Source organism: Leucopleurus acutus (assembly GCF_964270905.1).
Source record: "Leucopleurus acutus genome assembly, chromosome: 5".
Taxonomy (NCBI): Eukaryota; Metazoa; Chordata; class Mammalia; order Artiodactyla; family Delphinidae; genus Leucopleurus; species Leucopleurus acutus.
Window position 1 is genome coordinate 80,964,181 of NC_139147.1, and position 17,623 is coordinate 80,981,803.

Genomic DNA, 17,623 nt, shown 5'->3' on the forward strand with positions numbered 1-17,623 from the left:
GGGTAATCCAAGCAGATTTCAGGATGAAACATTACAACACTGGGGTTGTTGACCTGCTTATTTGCATTTGGGGAGCATGTGGGAGCACAGAGCACAAATTTCCTGGTGATTGCACAACTTTGTCTAGCAAATCAGAGCAGACTCTAATAAAGGAAGAGAAAAAAACACCAACTACCTCTGTTATTCCCTTGTGACTTTCCCAAAGCCATTTATGAAGGTCACTGCACGTGGCAACAATGCAAGTGTAGATTGTGCAGACACCTTTCAATAAAATTGCTCTGCATGTTAACTTCTCTAGCTGCAGAGAAGCAAGCTGCCAGCAATCATATTGCGTGCCTGGGGAGCCCATGCACAGCGACGTAGTAAGTGCTGGGGGTCCTACACCAGGATATTGGTGCAACTAAAAATAAAATATGGACATCCTTTATGGTCTGTGTTCAAGCCAGCCTCTCTCCACTCACTTGCATTGGTTCTGGAAAGGAAAATGCTCCCCAGGGTGGAGGAGAGAGAGGAGAAGCATAAGAAGAGATGGGTTGGGTGAAGCCCTGCATCCCCAGGCCGTGCTTCTGGCTTGGTGTCTTTCACTACCAAGCCTCCGCCACCTGTCTGAGAAAGATGGGCTATTCGGGGAGAGGTGGTCTAAGACAAGGGCTAGCCCCTAGCAGAAGTTTGCCCTCAAGTCTTGTCCCCTCCCTCACAAAAAAGGTGTTTGACTTCTTTGTTGTTGATAGGGTCTCTAGCTTGGCAATTCGGTCTCCCTGAGAGCCCTTGGAAAAGAGGGTCAATGTGGGCTGAATGGCGGCCTTGTAGTGGAGTGGCAGGAACATTTCACTTGACAGTAATCCAACCTTGATTCCAATCTAGTTCTGCTCCTTAATTGCTCTGTGTTCCTGAGCAAGTCAGGGTCATATAACCTTTCTGAGCTTCAGTTTCCTCCTCTGTTAAATGTAGAATATTATCTTCATTTTTTTTTTTTTTTGAGGAGTGAATGAATTAAGATATGTACAGGGCCTGGTAATTAGTTCTTATAAATTATAAACACATTTAGAGTGGGATGGTTAAGAATCCCTGATTTACTGGAGTGGTTTCAGGTGCATGGTGATAGCAGAAGGTAGATTCCAGTATGTGTGTGTATTGAGGCGGGGTCGGGGGTGGTGTAGGAAAAAAAAAAGCTAGAGGTGAAAGAGACTTAGGTAAGTTCTTAGGCTGGGAAGAAGGAGAGATGTGCAAAGATGGAGATGCTGAAGCTGGGAGAGTGAGTGGCTGAAGGTGCACGGTCCAGGAGGACTCGGAAAGGAATACAAGGCTGATCGTGGTGATGTTTCAAGTGAAGACTCAAAAACCGGACTTGGAGGAAGGTGATCAACAGACACAAACTTTCAGTTATGAGATAAATAAGCACTAGGGCTATAATGCACATCATGGTGACTATATAGCTGACACTCCTGTGTGATATATAGGAAAGTCATTAAGAGTAGATCCTAAGGGTTCTCGTCGCAAGAAGAATTTTTTTCTTTTTTCTTTTAATTGTATCTATATGAGATGATGGATGTTAACTAAACCTACTGTGATCATCATTTCACATTTATGTATATCAAAGCATCATGCAGAACACAAACTTACACAGTGATGTATGTCAATTATTTCTCAATAAAACTGACAAAAAATTTAAAAACACAGGACTTGGCAGCGTATACAGGAAATATAATAAGTAGCAAAGAATGTGACTTTGGAGGAGGCTGATCTGGGTTGTAATCCCAGACCCACAATTTACTGACTGTAAGATCCTAAGAAAGGAATTAAACGTCTTTGGGCCTCATCTTTCTTCTCTAAAATATAGTAATGGTGGCAACCCATTTTTCTTTCCTCCTTGGAATACAGCTAGACTTCATTTCCTGGAGCCACAGTGTTGATACTCTAAGTATCCAATAACTAATATGACGAAAGCACTGACCAATCAGACCAGATACAACAACCAGTCAGAAGAGTCACCAGCCATAGACAACTAGGGTGGCACCTGCTGAACGCCAGCCCTGCAGAATCACATTCCTCCACGAAGGCATGGACACAGGGAGTGGAAAAAGGTGAAATCCAGGAAGACCAAAAAAACACATAGCTTAATAACCCACAGAAGCATTTGAGCAGTGTTTTATAATTTTTATTAAGTCCTTTCACAAATATTGCTTGAGTTATTAAAACTACTTCCTGGAAAACATAGGATTGAATGCTCTCAATTCATTTAATTAAATGCATTCATGATATGCAAATAGTTGCTACAGGTGAATAATGGGGTAAGAAAGGATTCCTACTTACTTTAGGGACCTTACATTGTTCTAGAGGTTTAGACAATACACCACTGATTGCTCCTTTTCTAGATTTATGTTGTTGTTGTCATATGATAGCTAAAAAGTATACGAATGCTTCTTTAATGTTTGTTATAATTAGTAAATTGTGGGACTTGGATTAGAACTCAGATCAGTGTCCTTCAAAGTCACTCTTTCCTATCAGTTATACACCTGTATACAGTGCCAAGTCCAGTTGTAACTGAACAGGACCCTTTGGGGCCTTCCCAGGACCAGACCCCCACCGCATGTCCTCTGCCTGCCTCTTGTTTGTAAAAAGGTTTTAGTCTCCTAGACCTTCCCTGAGTTCCACAGACAGAGTCAAACAGTTACTAACTAGGGAAGTGAGGGAATGCAGAGGAAGAAAAATCAAGTCCAACATAATCTTATCCATGACTGTTAGTTTAAACTAATGCCTTGATTTATGACCCCAAACTGTCCTGTGGCTTAAACCAGCTGGCTCCAAGCGGGCTTAAAATTGATGACCCTGGGAGGGTCAATTAAGAATCGGAACTCCTGAACCATCACGAAGGCTCTAAGAAATAATAAAATGCCTCCACCATCGCTGTTGCTCTCTCCTAGAAAGAAGTTAAGGGATCACAAGACCACCATTGACTAATTTGCTTTGCAGGAACACATAGATCAATCACAATCACCAAGAACACATCGAGTCACAAGATGGCGCCAGGATGTCTGCAACTGAGGTCTTATCAGGAAGCGAAAATCACAAAGATCCCCTCCCCTTTACTTTTTTGCCTTTCAGAACCTTGTACCCCGGCCAGCCAGGAAGATAAATTTGAGAAAAGTCCCATCTTCCACGCTGGCGCCTCCTCAACTAATAAACCTTTCTCTGATCCAAACTCTGACATTTTTTTTTGGCTTCACAGTGTGTCAGGCACACAAACTTCGGTTCGAAAACACTGTTTCTGAGTTTTCACTTGAAACACCACCGTGATCAGCCGTGTATTCCTTTCCAACTCGTGGACCGTGCACCTTCAGCCATCCCCTCACTCTCTCAGCTTCAGCTTCTCCATCTTTGCGTATTTCTCCTTCTTCCCAGTCTAAGAGCTTAGTTGCTTTCACCCTTAGCTTTTTTTCCTACCCCACCCGCAGCCCTGCTGTTAGAATCTACCTTCTGCCAACACCACACACCTGAAACTGCTTCACTAAGTCAGGTAGAGAGAATCTAAAGTCTTAGTAGCCTGTGTCTATGCTTGAGACTTGATTTGGGAAGAAGGAGAAAGAAAGAGGATCCAAGTGTGAGAAAGGAGTCTTTTGAGCAAAAACGAATAAAGAGAAGTTATCTGAGACTAGAGTGTCCCTAGCCTGGGGAGAAGAGAAGAGAAGAACAGAGGACTTGTGAAGCAGAGGACACCTCTGTCCTGCTTTCTGGGGCTGTAGCTTGGAGGCAGCAAGATCTCAGGGAGAGACCAGCCATATGGTGTCTCTTGGCAGTCATGTCCATTAGCATCTTACGGAGACTCCTATATCCCAGTTTGGTACAGAAGAAGCAGATAAACGAGACCTAAAGAGAGATGTGAACAGGGTAGTAAGCGTCCCTCAGCCGGGGGACCTGGTGGATTAGTGATGAAGAATCAGACCTCTGGGCTTCCCTGGTGGCGCAGTGGTTGAGAGTCCGCCTGCCGATGCAGGGGACACGGGTTCGTGCCCCGGTCTGGGAAGATCCCACATGCCGCGGAGCGGCTGGGCCCGTGAGCCATGGCCGCTGAGCCTGCGCGTCCGGAGCCTGTGCTCCGCAACGGGAGAGGCCACAACAGTGAGAGGCCCGTGTACCGCAACAAAAAAAAAAAAAAAAAAAAAAAAAGAATCAGACCTCCTTCTCATGCCCACCACCCAAACACCTTGGCACTATGAGAGTAAAATTCGGCACCACTTCGTGTGGGAAGTAGCGGGAACTCCAAGAAGGCCTGAGGTTAAATTTCCCATTAGCTCAGTTAGGACATCAACCTGAAATCGAAATTAATTTGTTCCAAAAAACAAATGGGCTGGAAAAAACAAGTGGAAGAGAATTTGGGTCCCTTTTGTAAGAATAATCCTTTAAGTGAGAATACATTCCTTCTTGGTAGGCCCAACCTCAGCATAAGTACTAGTAGAGAAAAGACGCTAGAATTAAAGGAGTTCAGGAATAAAGAAGTTCTGAGGATCAGAGATTTGCCTCAAGTGATGTAATAGGCAGTGATGGACTTAACTTCTAATCTGTAGTGCTGAGATCTTTCCTCTCCTTTCCAGTTGTCTCCCTCTTCTCATGCCATTTCCACCCCCACTCACATTTTTCCTGATGCTGAGTATGAATATAAGGTTAAAATAACTTGTCATTTTGCATTTATTACTGGTCACATTTTATTTATGTTTCTAATCTAGGACATGATTCATTTTTCCCATCAAGGAAATCAGATTTTACTTATTTTTTTATTATTACTTTTTTAAAAATTTATTTTTGGCTGTGTCGGGTCTTCGTTGCTGCGTGCGGGCTTTTTCTAGTTGAGGCAAGCAGGGGCTTCTCATTGTGGTGGCTTCTCTTGTTGTGGAGCACGGCCTCTAGGCACGTGGGCTTCAGTAGTTGTGGCCTGCGTGCTAAATAGTTGTGGTACACAGGCTTAGTTGCTCCATGGCATGTGGGATCTTCCCGGACCAGGGATCAAACCCGTGTCCCCTGCATTGGCAGGTAGATTCTTAACCACTGTGCCGCCAGGGAAGTTTGGAAATCAGATTTTATTTTAGAACTGTATATGCAAAAAAACTTTGAGATTTGTAGAAACTCATTCTTGAATTCTCCTGGACATGATTCAGAGGCTGATTGGGGGAAGGCCTGAATCTCTGGCTGTAGGGGATTATTGTGGTTTGGCAATGAGAAGCTGGGAAAATTGGCTTCGGGAAGAGGGAGAACTTCACCTGTATTTAGTGGAGGGAGTCAGTGAACATATTCAATTTGTCTCCAATGGAAGGTCCTTTACCTGGACCTCTTTCTTCTGAGTGCCTAGGTGGTGGGCCATGGCCTCGGCGATGGTGGTCTTGGGGACCTTGGCTATAGGGTGGTGGGTCACAGGGTCCATGGTCATAGAAATCATGGCCATGGGGATGGTGTCCATGGGGATGGTGACTGTGAGGACAATGTGTGTGTGGATAACACTCACCTGAACTATGATTATGAGGGGGCCCATGGGTCCCACTGGTGTCAAAATGAGGGTGATGGCATCTTGACCCTGGAGGGGGCAATGGTAGAGGAACTCCTACTCAAAATGGTGGACTGTCTGAGTAATTTTTGTCTTCTAGAGGAGGTGGGCATCTAAAGTTATGTGACTCGTGGGGATTATGGTGATCTCTAGATCCATTGGGCTTAAATGGAGTCCTGCCAGCAGGAGAATGCTCACCAGAGTGGAGGGCATGACCCAAACGATGCTTCACACCACTTCACACCAGGAATGATGTATGTTCCTGGTGAAGGACACAGAAGAGTGAATATCATCCTGTAACACAAAAGAAGTTAGATGTTTAATTTAATTTACACCAATGGTTTCCAGACTTTTGGATTTCACAACTAATTTTAAAAATAGGAGACCCAAAAAAATGGTTCCTCGAATTCTTATCTAGCCAACTTGGCATTTAAAATATGAACAAAACTATCATCTACCACCATTATTATTTCACAATAGGAATAATACTTTGATAACACGAGTCAGAAAGTTAATCTCAGAGTAAAGGTTACTCCTTTTGATGGAATAAATGTTGTATTATGAAAACTTTCCTTATTACTATTCTTCTCATTTCAACATAATCTGGTGAAATTATATTATAAAATGATACTCATCTATAGATCAACCTTTGGGAAACTAGTGCTTTGTAATTTATATTCTCAAGAGTTGAGGCTTTATGGTACAAACATCTCCTACTCCTAAAGGATGAGCACTTACCTCTTTGCACTTGTGGAGCCATGTTCATGGTGACAAGCCTGCCCTCGCCATTTTGGGGGTGAGGGTTGGTACATGGACATTTGGATTATACTCAGGGTTTTTTTTGTTTTTTTTGTGTTTTTTTTGCTGATGTAAAAAATACTGTGAAGAATATCTTGGTATAGAACAAAACTTTCTGGGACATATGTAAAATATTGTTTTGAATCTTATTTCATATACCTTTATATAGTAAATTTTAGGCTAATTCATTCTTCTTAGGTTCTGTGCCTAATAATAAAAGCTAGGAATTATTAAGTGTCAGCACTGGAATCCTGACTACAAGGGCCACTTTCAAATTCATTAGAGGTTGATTGAATTGATCATGATTTTACTTTTCTGGCAAATCTTACCCTCAATTCTTGGGGAAAAATTCATACTTTTTGTGTCATATCAACAATTGTACTTTCCCAGGGGCCTATTTTCTCTGTATTTCTCCTCCCCCCCATCTCTTATCCATCATCTCTCTCTCTCTCCCTCTCCCTATTCTCTCTCTCTCTGTCTCTGTCTCTCTCTCTCTCACACACACACAATACACACCAACAGCCATAAGAAGAAAATACACTATATGTGTGAAAATATCACTTAGTTTGGCACTGCTCATGACAAAGGCTACTTAAGCAACCCACCTTAAGATTGAAAACTTCACAGTTTATGACAATGTCTTTTGGGGTTTCCAAGTCAGAGTCTTCTACATCATAGGACAAATTTGCTCTGCAGAATCCAAAGATCTATAAAGAAGAGATAAACCTGTTAGTGTCTGTCTATGTGTATTTGAGTGTGTGTGTGCAGGTGGTAGGAAGGTGCCCAGCTCTTGTTGTGAACTTCCAGACATTTGGGGAAGGAAAACAGGCTTTCGAAAAATCAGGGTAATATTATCAAATATCTCCATCAGCTATTTAACCATTTTTCCTAGTCAACACTTTGGGGAAAGTGTAGGTTCTGAAGGGTTTCACTCCAAGTTGCAGTGGTTCCCTTCCATGAGTGGTCCCCCGTGCTGGGCTTCCCCATGGGCTGCAGGAGGAACTCTGCATCATTGATACCTTACCTTTAGCCCAACCTTCTGCATGAAGACCTGAGTTGGCTGTGTCTAGAGAGAGTGAAGAGTGGTGTAGAGGAGGGATTTGCACAACCTAAACCGGGCCCTTGGAAGAAAATGTTGGGAAGAAGGGAGCCAGTATAAAAGTGGGTTTGCACAGACCCTGTCAAAGTGACTGTCTGCTGGCCCTACCCTAGGTACCAAGGCTACAACTGGTTGGCACCGCTATGCCCCAGAGGCCCCAATACCCAGCTGTCAACGTTAGACTAGGACAAGAAGAAAACTCTTTTTTTAGAAGAGACTGTTAAGCATTGAGGATCTGAGGACAGTTTTGGAGTCAAACAGACCTATGTTAATCTTGTCTTTGCCATTTACTGGTTGTGAGTTTAAGCAAGTTACATAAAATTTCTGGATTTGTCTTTGTAAAGTGAGCACAATGCTAACTATCCACACGTTGTGGGAAGGCTTAATTAAATGAGATAATATGCTGCAAAACACTTAGCACTGAGCTCCTCTTCTCCAGCTGCCATGTTTCTCTACTGGGTTTGCATTACCTACACCAAGATAGGGGTTTGTTGGGGATGGAAATGGAGGAGGTGGGGTGTCTTTCCTGGTAGCTATTAAGCAGGATTCTAGAACTGCTTGAGGTTGAAAAGTTGAACAGTGAGAGAAGGAACGAATGAATGCCTCCTTTCTTTCCGTCCTGGAGAATGTGTTATTAAACCTCAGAAAATTCCTGGACTTGAAATCAAAAGGCCACCATTAACATCCTGTGTCCTAACACTCTCTAGCTAAGTGCCCTTAGGCAAGTGTTTAAACTTCTAGACCATCTTGTTCCAGGGAAATGGAGGCAAACACTTGCTTCTCCTCAGAGGGCTTGTCACAGGGCTCCAACGAGGCAATAACGTGGGTGCTTTGTAAACTGTAAGTCACCATACAAATGCTGAGTGTTATTAAGGAGATCTTCCTGCAGGTACCTGAGTATCAAAGTATAAGTGACTAGGGGAGCAATCCCATCGATTGAGCAACTGGAGGACTGGATTCTAACCTCAGCTCAGTTGTGAACATCAGGCAGGGAGAGAGACGCAAGAGGGAAGAGATATGGGAACATATGTATAACTGATTCACTTTGTTATAAAGCAGAAACTAACACACCTCCCTCTGTTGAGCCTCAGTTACCTCCTCGTTTGTCAAATGGGGTCACTGAGTGGAGTAAACGAGGTGAAGTGAGTGAAAGCACCCTTGGGTGTCAGTTCTTAATACAAGCAAGTTATTAGTTTTAGCTAAGTCTTTATCCTAATGGGTAAAGAACCTGGTGTTGAGGTATATAGCATATATAATTCTATAATATACATGATACTCTCATGATTCACTTAACTTCTCTGTGCCTCAGTTTCCCCATCTGTAAATCGGGAATAAGAATAGTACCTACTTCATAGGGTGGTGGTGGGTTAATAAGGTCACATATATAAAGCACTTAGAAAGTTGCCTGGCCCCTAGTAAGTGGTCTCTAAATGTTACCTAGTATTTCACAGAGGCTGATTATACTCACATGAGAGTGCCTGGGAAAGTGGTGACTGGAGCAGTTCCTCACAGAGAAGTCCAGGTAGTAATTGGTTCTTTCCCCTCCTCTCTAGAACAAGTTGAATCCAAGCAGTTTCGGGACGTAAAAAGTAAAAAAGGCAGTGGATACCTACGATCCAATATTCAATATAGCACTATGAGGATTCAAAAGCCCCAATATGTGCCATTTTTCTGATGGTCTCTGCCTGTAAAATATTTATCACATAAGTGATACGGTGAATACTATTTCATTGAAACGTTCAACTAACACAGACGTACTCAAGCACAGTGTGAAAAATCACCCTTCCTGCACCCCAGCCTCCCTTTCTCAGAGGTTCCATTATCATCCACTTGATGAGTTTTTCCTTCAAGCCTTTTCCTAAATATGTTGCACATATACACATATATCTAATTATTTAACATAAATAGGATCATATTCTAAGTATTGTTCTGTAACCTGTTTTTTCCATTAGCAATGTATCTTGAAACACTTTCCAGGGCATATACATCCAAAACGTTGTTTTTAGTAATTACGTTGTATTCATTCCATTGCTTGGATTCACCGTAATCTATTTAACTTCGCATTTTCAAAATGCACAACAGACATCAACTAGCTGCTCGACAAGACCCCTCTGGGTGGGAAGCACTTAGGTCCCTGGACTGGGAGGCAGAACTGCCCCACTCGAGCCACACCACTGGGTGTGGTGAGATAGGCACTCTGAGCCTCGGTCTTCCATTGTAATAGAAGGAGGTTAGGACCTGATGATTTTAATGACTCTCATCATCTTATTATGCTCTTTCTTCTGTCTTTCCCTCTTCCTTGTTTGGGTTTTCCCTTTTCTCTGTTAGATATTCAGATACACACACCCCAACTCCAAAGTCTAAAGAACTGAAGGAGGGCAGTTCTATGGTATCTGCTGCCTCTCTGCTGAGGCTGCAACAGACGTCTCAAGGTAAAAGGCAGCTGGCCGAGCGAGGCCAGCGGAGAGGAACAGTGCTGCTGAGTTTGCACCTGCCAGGGTGGAGCCTGGGCCCTCAAACTCTAGCTAAACGTTAGTGGTGATTCACAACTCTTGCAACCCTCTTCACTTTGTCCACTCTGAAAGAAGCAAAGTCACCATTCTCCTTTTTGTACTTCTCCAGGGCTTTGTCAGCTTGTTTTCTGTAGAGCTCTGTATCCGCAAAGAAATTTGAGAGTACTGGGCTGTCTTTAGTATTGACCAGTGCCGAAGAGACTAGAGAAAGCAGTTGGCAGCTTTGTGGTTACTGGGTTACAATGTCAATGCTAGGACTTAACACATATAAGCATGGCAGCAAGAATAACAATAGCTTCCAATTTATAGATGGACAAATTGAGGGTTGGGGAGGCTAAGTAACTTGTCTAAGATCAAATCAGCCAGTCAGCAGCCACGTCTCTTAAACCCAGATCCTTCCGATGCTCAAGTCTCTGTTGTGACCCTTATTCACGATGCCCCCACCCCCATCACTCATAAAACGCTAATATATATATTTTGCAGTACGCGGGTCTCTCACTGTTGTGGCCTCTCCCGTTGCGGAGCACAGGCTCCGGACGCGCAGGCTCAGCGGCCATGGCTCACGGGCCCAGCCGCTCCGCGGCATGTGCGATCTTCCCGGACCGGGGCATGAACCCGTGTCCCCTGCATAGGCAGACAGACTCTCAACCACTGCGCCACCAGGGAAGCCCTAGAACGATAATATTTTAATGACCTCTTCCTGTCTCTGCCAACGAGAGAGAGGCATCGTTAACAGAGAGAGGAGAAGGTACAGCTCAATCTTTCTTTAAGGCAACCTCCTGGGGGAGTTGCTTGACTATTGAATTTTTATATGTTGAAACATGTTAAGATTAATTATTTTAAAAGAAGTTCTGTGATAATTCTTTTTGAAAAAGTGAATTAAAAGAGCATGGAATTTGGAGTCATCACCGGTGGTAAAGGGTCCTGACTTTGCCACACTTTGGCTGTGTTCCCCGGGCCAGGTCATTGAATCTCTTTGAGGCTCAGTTATTTCATCTCTAAAATAGAAAGGATCATAATCTTTACTTCATAGTCTTGTTGTGAGATTAAAGGAGATAATATATCCTTTGTATGACTGCTTTGTGAACATACATAACTTTCAGATGTTGATGGCAATACTCGAGTGCTAAGTACTTTGCAAAGTGTACTACACAGACAATTTTATTTAATTCTGAGAAGGAACCAAAGGGATAATATTATTGTTATCCTCATTTTACAAAGGAGGAAAGCTTGAAGAGGTTAAGTAACTTGCCCTCAAGACCACACAACTGGTAAGTGATAAGGCTGGGATTTAAACTCAAACAAATCTGACCCCAGAGCTTATGTTCTCTACGATGATTCCATACAGCCTCTTGTAAATTTCTATTTTTATATGTTGAATTTATTTAAAAGAAGGTGTGCCAGTAATAGGAAAACCCCTCTCTCTTCTCTTCTCAGGAGAGCAAGTAATAATACGTCCACAAGGGCAGGAACCATTTCTGATATGTACTTCATAGTCTTATATGATGATACCACTGTAAGACTGAATTTTGTATTAATTAGAATTAATTAGCATTTTAACAGATGATCATACCAGAACTTGTGGTGCAGTTAAAGTCATTCACTCTAAGATCCTGAGACCCATCCGAAAGTGTTACAGCTATTACCTTGCATTGTCCAATCACCTGCAAGAAAGAGGGGTTTATATTATTGCCTACTGCTTTCCTCAGGTTGACACGAGGGAACAAAAAAGTGAGGCAACATACTCCTACTAACCATTTGAAATTTGTCTGTGCTTTCTCTCACCAAACCCTCTCTCAAAAACCTGTATTTTCTTAGCATATGTCTGTGATCTGGATGCTATAAGCATCCAAAACCCTCATGAGAACCACGGAGAAACTGTTGAAACAGATCATGGCCATACCCCAAATATTTGCAAGGGGAAAAAAATGCTAAAACCCCTGGGCATGTAAACATCTTATTTTCTGGAGTTGAAATCTTATATCTGTGCTCTTTCATCTTTGTGTCCTCCTCCTGTGGCAGGGAGCCTGGGCTCTGAGTACCCGCGTGCAACGTGCAGAACAAGACCCTATTCCTCATGGTGACTGCAACTAATCCCTTTGGCCATTTCTGTTAGTGGGACCAGTATTCATAGGACACGGTTACAAGTTCATACGTTCTTAGACGTTAGGTGATTTGCTCAAGGCCTTACAGCTGGTCATGCTATCACATGGGACCACAAGCCCCACTGACTTTTCTTGAACTGGGTTCCAGAGTGTAGCTCTCAAGAAAATATTACTCAAGGTCAACACAGTCTTCATGAGCCAAGAAGCAGAAGCTGCTCTTACTCTTTTACAGTGTTAGCCCAGGTATGCAGCCACCCTGGGCAAGCACAATAGACAGAAGTCAAGAACGCTAAGAGGAGAGGAATGGAACCGTGTTTACTTACGATTTCAGATGGACGAATAGAAACAGCTTGGCTCACCGTCAGCCCAGTGTTTCCTGGATAGGACTGAACAGTCAGATTCTTTCACATCCAAGACTAAATACTAGACAGCTGTGGATCCCTGGGGAATACCAAGAAAGCAATGGGTGGGTAGCATGTGGGAGCCCAGAGTTTTCTTCAAAAAAAACCCAATCTTTTTATTTCCTAAATAGAATTCCTGCTCCTCTCCAAGTCATCGCAGATGTCCTACCTTCGCGTCATTTTATCTATTTATTTAATAAAACGCTTCAGAGAGTTACTTCTGAATGCTCTTTTTAACTGGTCACAATGTTGCTTCTGCCCTTGAACTTTCAAAAGCAATCACTAAAAAGCAGTGTTGGTTTGGATGGAGGTGTTGAAGGTACAAGCCTAGAATATAAGTGCTGACAGTCACATCACGGCCTCCAATCTGTATATGCAGTCGTGTCCTCTCATCCAGCTCTATTCCTGAACTTGGATTTCTTGTCTTTTTTGAAAATATAGATTGACTTTTTTCCCTTTTGGCTGCACTGCGTGGCTTGCAGGATCCTAGTTCCCTGACCAGAGAATCAAACCCGTGCCCCCTGCAATGGAAGGGCAGAGTCTTAACCACTGGACCGCCAGGGAAGTCTCAGATTTCTTGTCTTGATTTCAACTTGCCAAAAGCTAAATTCAGTCTCTTCTCTTACAAACCAGCTCCCTCTCTCAACTTCTTTTGTCTGGTCAGTGGCACCATTAATCATTTATTGCCTTAGTCTTTGTCTTAAAGAATGTCCTGTCCTCAAGCCTTGAATGGTCTTTCTTTGAAATGTCTCATGTCTTTTCTTTACTCTCATTGCCCTAATTCCCACTGCCTGGGGCTGCTCCTCATGTCATCATTCCTGAACGAGCTCCTAGTTGTGTCCCTGCTCCAGCCCCTATCTTCCCAGGCACAGGGAGATCCGCCCCCCCACCCCCACCCCTTCCCCACTGCCACTCAGAGGTCGCACTGTGCTGATTCATCCTGTGTCCTATGATTCATCCTGTGTCCTACACATGTGGCAGAGAGCCTGGAAGGGGGTGACTGGTCATCAGATTGCTAGTGGAATCCTAAATCCCTCCACTCTCGTTCTCTGTAACCTTTAGGGCCTTGGTTTCTAACACTGTAACAAGTATAAATATCTCTGCTTGTCCTCTTTGGTGCCCCATGGTCTCGCCTCCCTGATTTCAGTGGTTCCACCAAAGGGTAGGTTATTTCTGGGGTGGTGGTGGAGAAGCAGGACTCCCTCCGTAATCTCTTTCAAGCCCTCAAATGCACTCCGAATAAACATATAACCTAAATGAAAACAGTAGGCTTGCTTTCTTCAAGCCTACGGTCTCTCTTCCAAGGTGATGACTGCTCCAAAGCCCACAGAGAACTGCTGGAACCCCTCTGCTTTTGCTCCGCTTCTCCCTAACACCTTCCTTCCTGATTCCCTACCCACATGGAGGTGGTATGGCTGGCATTCTCCTGGAAGGCCATTACACAAGCCACCGTCCTATTCAAATCCTGCTCACCCTTCAGGACGCAAAGGAAGCCTTCTCCCATCCCATCGAAATAGTTCTTTTATGAGATCACTCCTGCATCTATACCACTCACTTGGTCACTTGAATATATCCCATCTTATGCAGTTCACATATGTGTGCATGTGAGCTGGTTATTATTTCCTTGAGAGCAAGTCCCACAGTTTATTCTAATCTTTCTCTTATAGTACTGAGCCTTTGACTGGGCTCTGCATAAGTGTTTACAAGTACTTACAGGCTGTTTCATAGTTAAGGACATACTAGTAACAAACATTCATCTGAAGGAAAAAAGAACAGTCACAGCAGCCCACAGATGAAACAGAAAACCCTGCCCAAAGCCAATCCACTGTGCAAAGCAGCAGGCTTAGGGGCTAGAGTCTCAGTTGCCCCTGGTACATCATCTCCCCACTCAGCTCTGCCATGGACAGCGCCACAGCATTTTGTCCAAGTGGACATCAGCGACCCACAGCAACCGGAAAAGGTAGCCATCCCACCGTCCTTTATTGATCAGGTCTAGAGCTTTCCCAGCCACGGGCTCAGCAGCATCACAGCCTGTGGGACTCACAGCACAGGAATGCTGCAGTGGGATCAAAAGGATGAAAAACAGTGCTGCAGTGAGTAACTTCATTTTGTTAAAATGTGAAAACCATTCTTTGCTCTGGGATACCACAGCAGAGAAGTTTATACAGATTTTCTAAAACACACACACATACACACACGATTGATTCAACAAAGTCTTTACCCGTTTTTGTTATGTAACTGGGTATGTTCACCTTGACCCCTGGTTCACATATCAGTCAACACGCTGTAAATGATTAGTGGGTCTTGGGGACAGAAAGTTGAAACATGCCACCAGTGAGTGGGTGAAACTGTGATCTGCACAAATCTGGTTATTACTAGTAGGTAGCAGATCCAAAGTGTGTTTTTGGCCGTAAGCACTGCCTGCATTGGTGTACGAGGTGGAGTCAGAAATAATTTTCCTCCATCTGCCAGCCAGAAATCTCCGCCATCAGTCCCTTCTTTGGATTGTGGCACTGAAAGTCCTCAGTAGAATGTAGCTGCATTATTGAAGGGAGGAGACATGTGAAATGGTTAACACCATAAAAGGAAGACAGTTCAGGTAGAGGAGAAGGATTAAGAGGCTGTCGCTTTGAAGTCAGATCTGAATTTCAACCCTGGGCCTGTTACTCTCTTACTGTGTGATGCTGGGTAAGCTATAAAACTTCTCTGATCCTTAGTTTCCTCGTTTATAAAATAGGGTTTAAAAATCTCTCGGCAGGCTTGTGTGATGATTAAATAAGAAAACATGCATAAAAAGTCACCAATACAATTCTTAGCACAGATCCAGTGCTAAATACATAATGCTATTTTATTACTATAATTAGTGTGACTGGGAAGAAGTTGGGGGCACACTCATGTCATTCCAGTTCTTTGTGACCCTTAAAGTATGCTAAAGAGAATTAGTTCATGTGGAAGAGGATGGTGGTGAGGGTAGAAGTCAAGCCATTCTATGCCCATTCCAGAGAAGGGGTTAGAGGGACTAGACCATTGGGGGAGGGGCTCAGCACTGGAGGACAGGGCTGGGATTAAGCTGCTTCCCCCCCACCCTCACTCCTCCTAAAAAGTCAATATTGGCTTCCCTGGTGGCGCAGTGGTTGAGAATCTGCCTGCCAACGCAGGGGACATGGGTTCGAGCCCTGGTCTGGGAGGATCCCACATGCCGTGGAGTAACTAGGCTCGTGAGCCACAACTACTGAGCCTACGCGTCTGGAGCCTGTGCTCCGCGAAAAGAGAGGCCGCGATAGTAAGAGGTCCGCGCACCGCGATGAAGAGTGGCCCCCACTTACCGCAACTAGAGAAAGCCCTTGCACAGAAACGAAGACCCAACACAGCTAAAAATAAATATAAAAATAAATAAATGAATAAAATAGTTATCTATTAAAAAAAAATAAGTCAATATACCTGCAGGGATCCCTCATGCCAGCAGAGACCAGCGGCATCAGAAAGGACCAGAGAGGGCTTCCCTGGTGGCGCAGTGGTTGAGAGTCTGCCTGTCGATCGATGCAGGGGACACGGGTTCGTGCCCCGGTCCGGGAAGATCCCACATGCTGCGCAGCGGCTGGGCCCGTGAGCCATGGCCGTTGAGTCTGCGCATCCGGAGCCTGTGCTCTGCAACGGGAGAGGCCACAACAGTGAGAGGCCCACGTACCGCAAAAAAAAAAAAAAAAAGGACCAGAGGGAGTCAGCCCAGCTTGCTTCCCCACTACCAGGGACTTAAACGGCATCTGCCTTCCTCCCCACTCTCTTCTCTGCGGTGAGTCACCCGAGATGCTTTTCAGAGTCCTTACTTCCAGGCCTCCCTCAGAGCAATTAAATCAGGATCTCTGGAGATGGGTCCAGGTGTTGGGAGTTCTTCCAATGTGCAGCCAAGGCTGGGAACTGGTGAAGCTCTAGACAGAACCTGCATGGAGGCAAAGAGTTTGAAAAGAGAAGCAATGGGGACGGGGGTATGGAAAGCAGACCCCACTTCCCAGAGTCACAGGTCGCTTTAGCACGTGTTAAAAGGGGAAGAAACCCATTTCGGATTATATTTGAGATTGAACTTTTAATATTAGTAACACTAGCTTTTAAATATCCAAACAGGACAGCTTCAGTGTAGTTTAGAATGACAGGATTAGTATGGAATCTGGCCAAGATGTTACTAAGCGGCTCCAACCCAGGGTTGGAGGTGGAGAAAGCCATTAATTAGAACAAAACCGTTTTATGTTTCAATAAGTTGAGCTCCTTCATGAGGCTTTTCTATTATTGCTACACTGGTCACACCCAATATGGAGCGCCCTGGGTGAGCTAAATGCTGGTGGAGGGAAAGAGATGGGAACGCTGAGCGGATGGGAAAGGGCACCGAGGGTGAGAATCAGCTTTTCCTACATACTCTTGTGCTGAGACCTAGGGGTAGTCACTAGAGCCATGAATTCCCTTCCGCTCACTTTATTGAACCTGAAAGACACATACAGTGCTAGTGATGCGTTGTGTTTCTTGCTAGACCCTGATTGAAATAGGGCCATAGCCACCACATAATACCCCTACTTAGTCATTTTTCCTTCTTAAAGGAGGCAGGTAAGAGTAATAGAGTGTGAATATTGTCTATTGCTCTTAAACAAATTATGCCAAGCCCTATGTGCCTCTTCTGAGAAACAGCTGCCAGGAGAGAGGACAAGAGTTACATCTGTACATTCCCTGTCGTATGAGTTTGCTAGGGCTTCCAGAACACAGTACCACAAACTGTGTGGCTTAAACAACAAGTTAATCTCTCACAATTCTAGAGGCTAGAAGTCCAAGATCAAGGTGTCAGAGGAGTGGTTTCTACTGAGGCATCTCTCCTTGGCTTGTAGATGGCCATCATCTCTCTCTGTCCCCACGCGGTCTTCCCTCTATACTCATCTGTATCCTAATCTCCTCTTCTTATAAGGACACCTGTCATAGTGAATTAGGACCCACCCTAATGACTTCATTTTAACCTAATTAGCTCTTTAAAGACCCTATCTCCAAATACAGTCACATTCTGAGGTACTGGGGGTTAGGACTTCAGTATATGAATTTTGAGGGACACAATGCAGCCCACAACACCTGTCCAACTTCAAAAGATATGTGTATATGTAAATGTCTGCAGACATATATGTGCATGTGTCTAT

At 44.0% G+C, this 17,623-nt stretch overlaps 2 protein-coding genes across 2 annotated transcripts; both read right to left on the minus strand.

Annotated features, from left to right (window-relative positions):
- Positions 1-2,789: 2,789 nt before the first annotated feature.
- On the minus strand, positions 2,790-5,749 carry HRG (histidine rich glycoprotein; the record flags this gene model as incomplete). The annotated part of the gene is given in 6 exon segments (XM_082839266.1): positions 2,790-2,920; positions 5,088-5,274; positions 5,278-5,306; positions 5,309-5,597; positions 5,601-5,699; positions 5,735-5,749. Coding segments are annotated over 6 exon segments (750 nt in total).
- Positions 5,747-14,605, minus strand: LOC309962211 (histidine-rich glycoprotein-like). The gene is given in 9 exon segments (XM_082839867.1): positions 5,747-5,830; positions 6,940-7,041; positions 8,902-8,982; positions 9,981-10,147; positions 11,520-11,610; positions 12,375-12,401; positions 12,403-12,474; positions 12,477-12,492; positions 14,366-14,605. Coding segments are annotated over 9 exon segments (816 nt in total). The 5' UTR covers positions 14,560-14,605; the 3' UTR covers positions 5,747-5,764.
- Between the last annotated feature and the right edge of the window lie 3,018 nt (positions 14,606-17,623).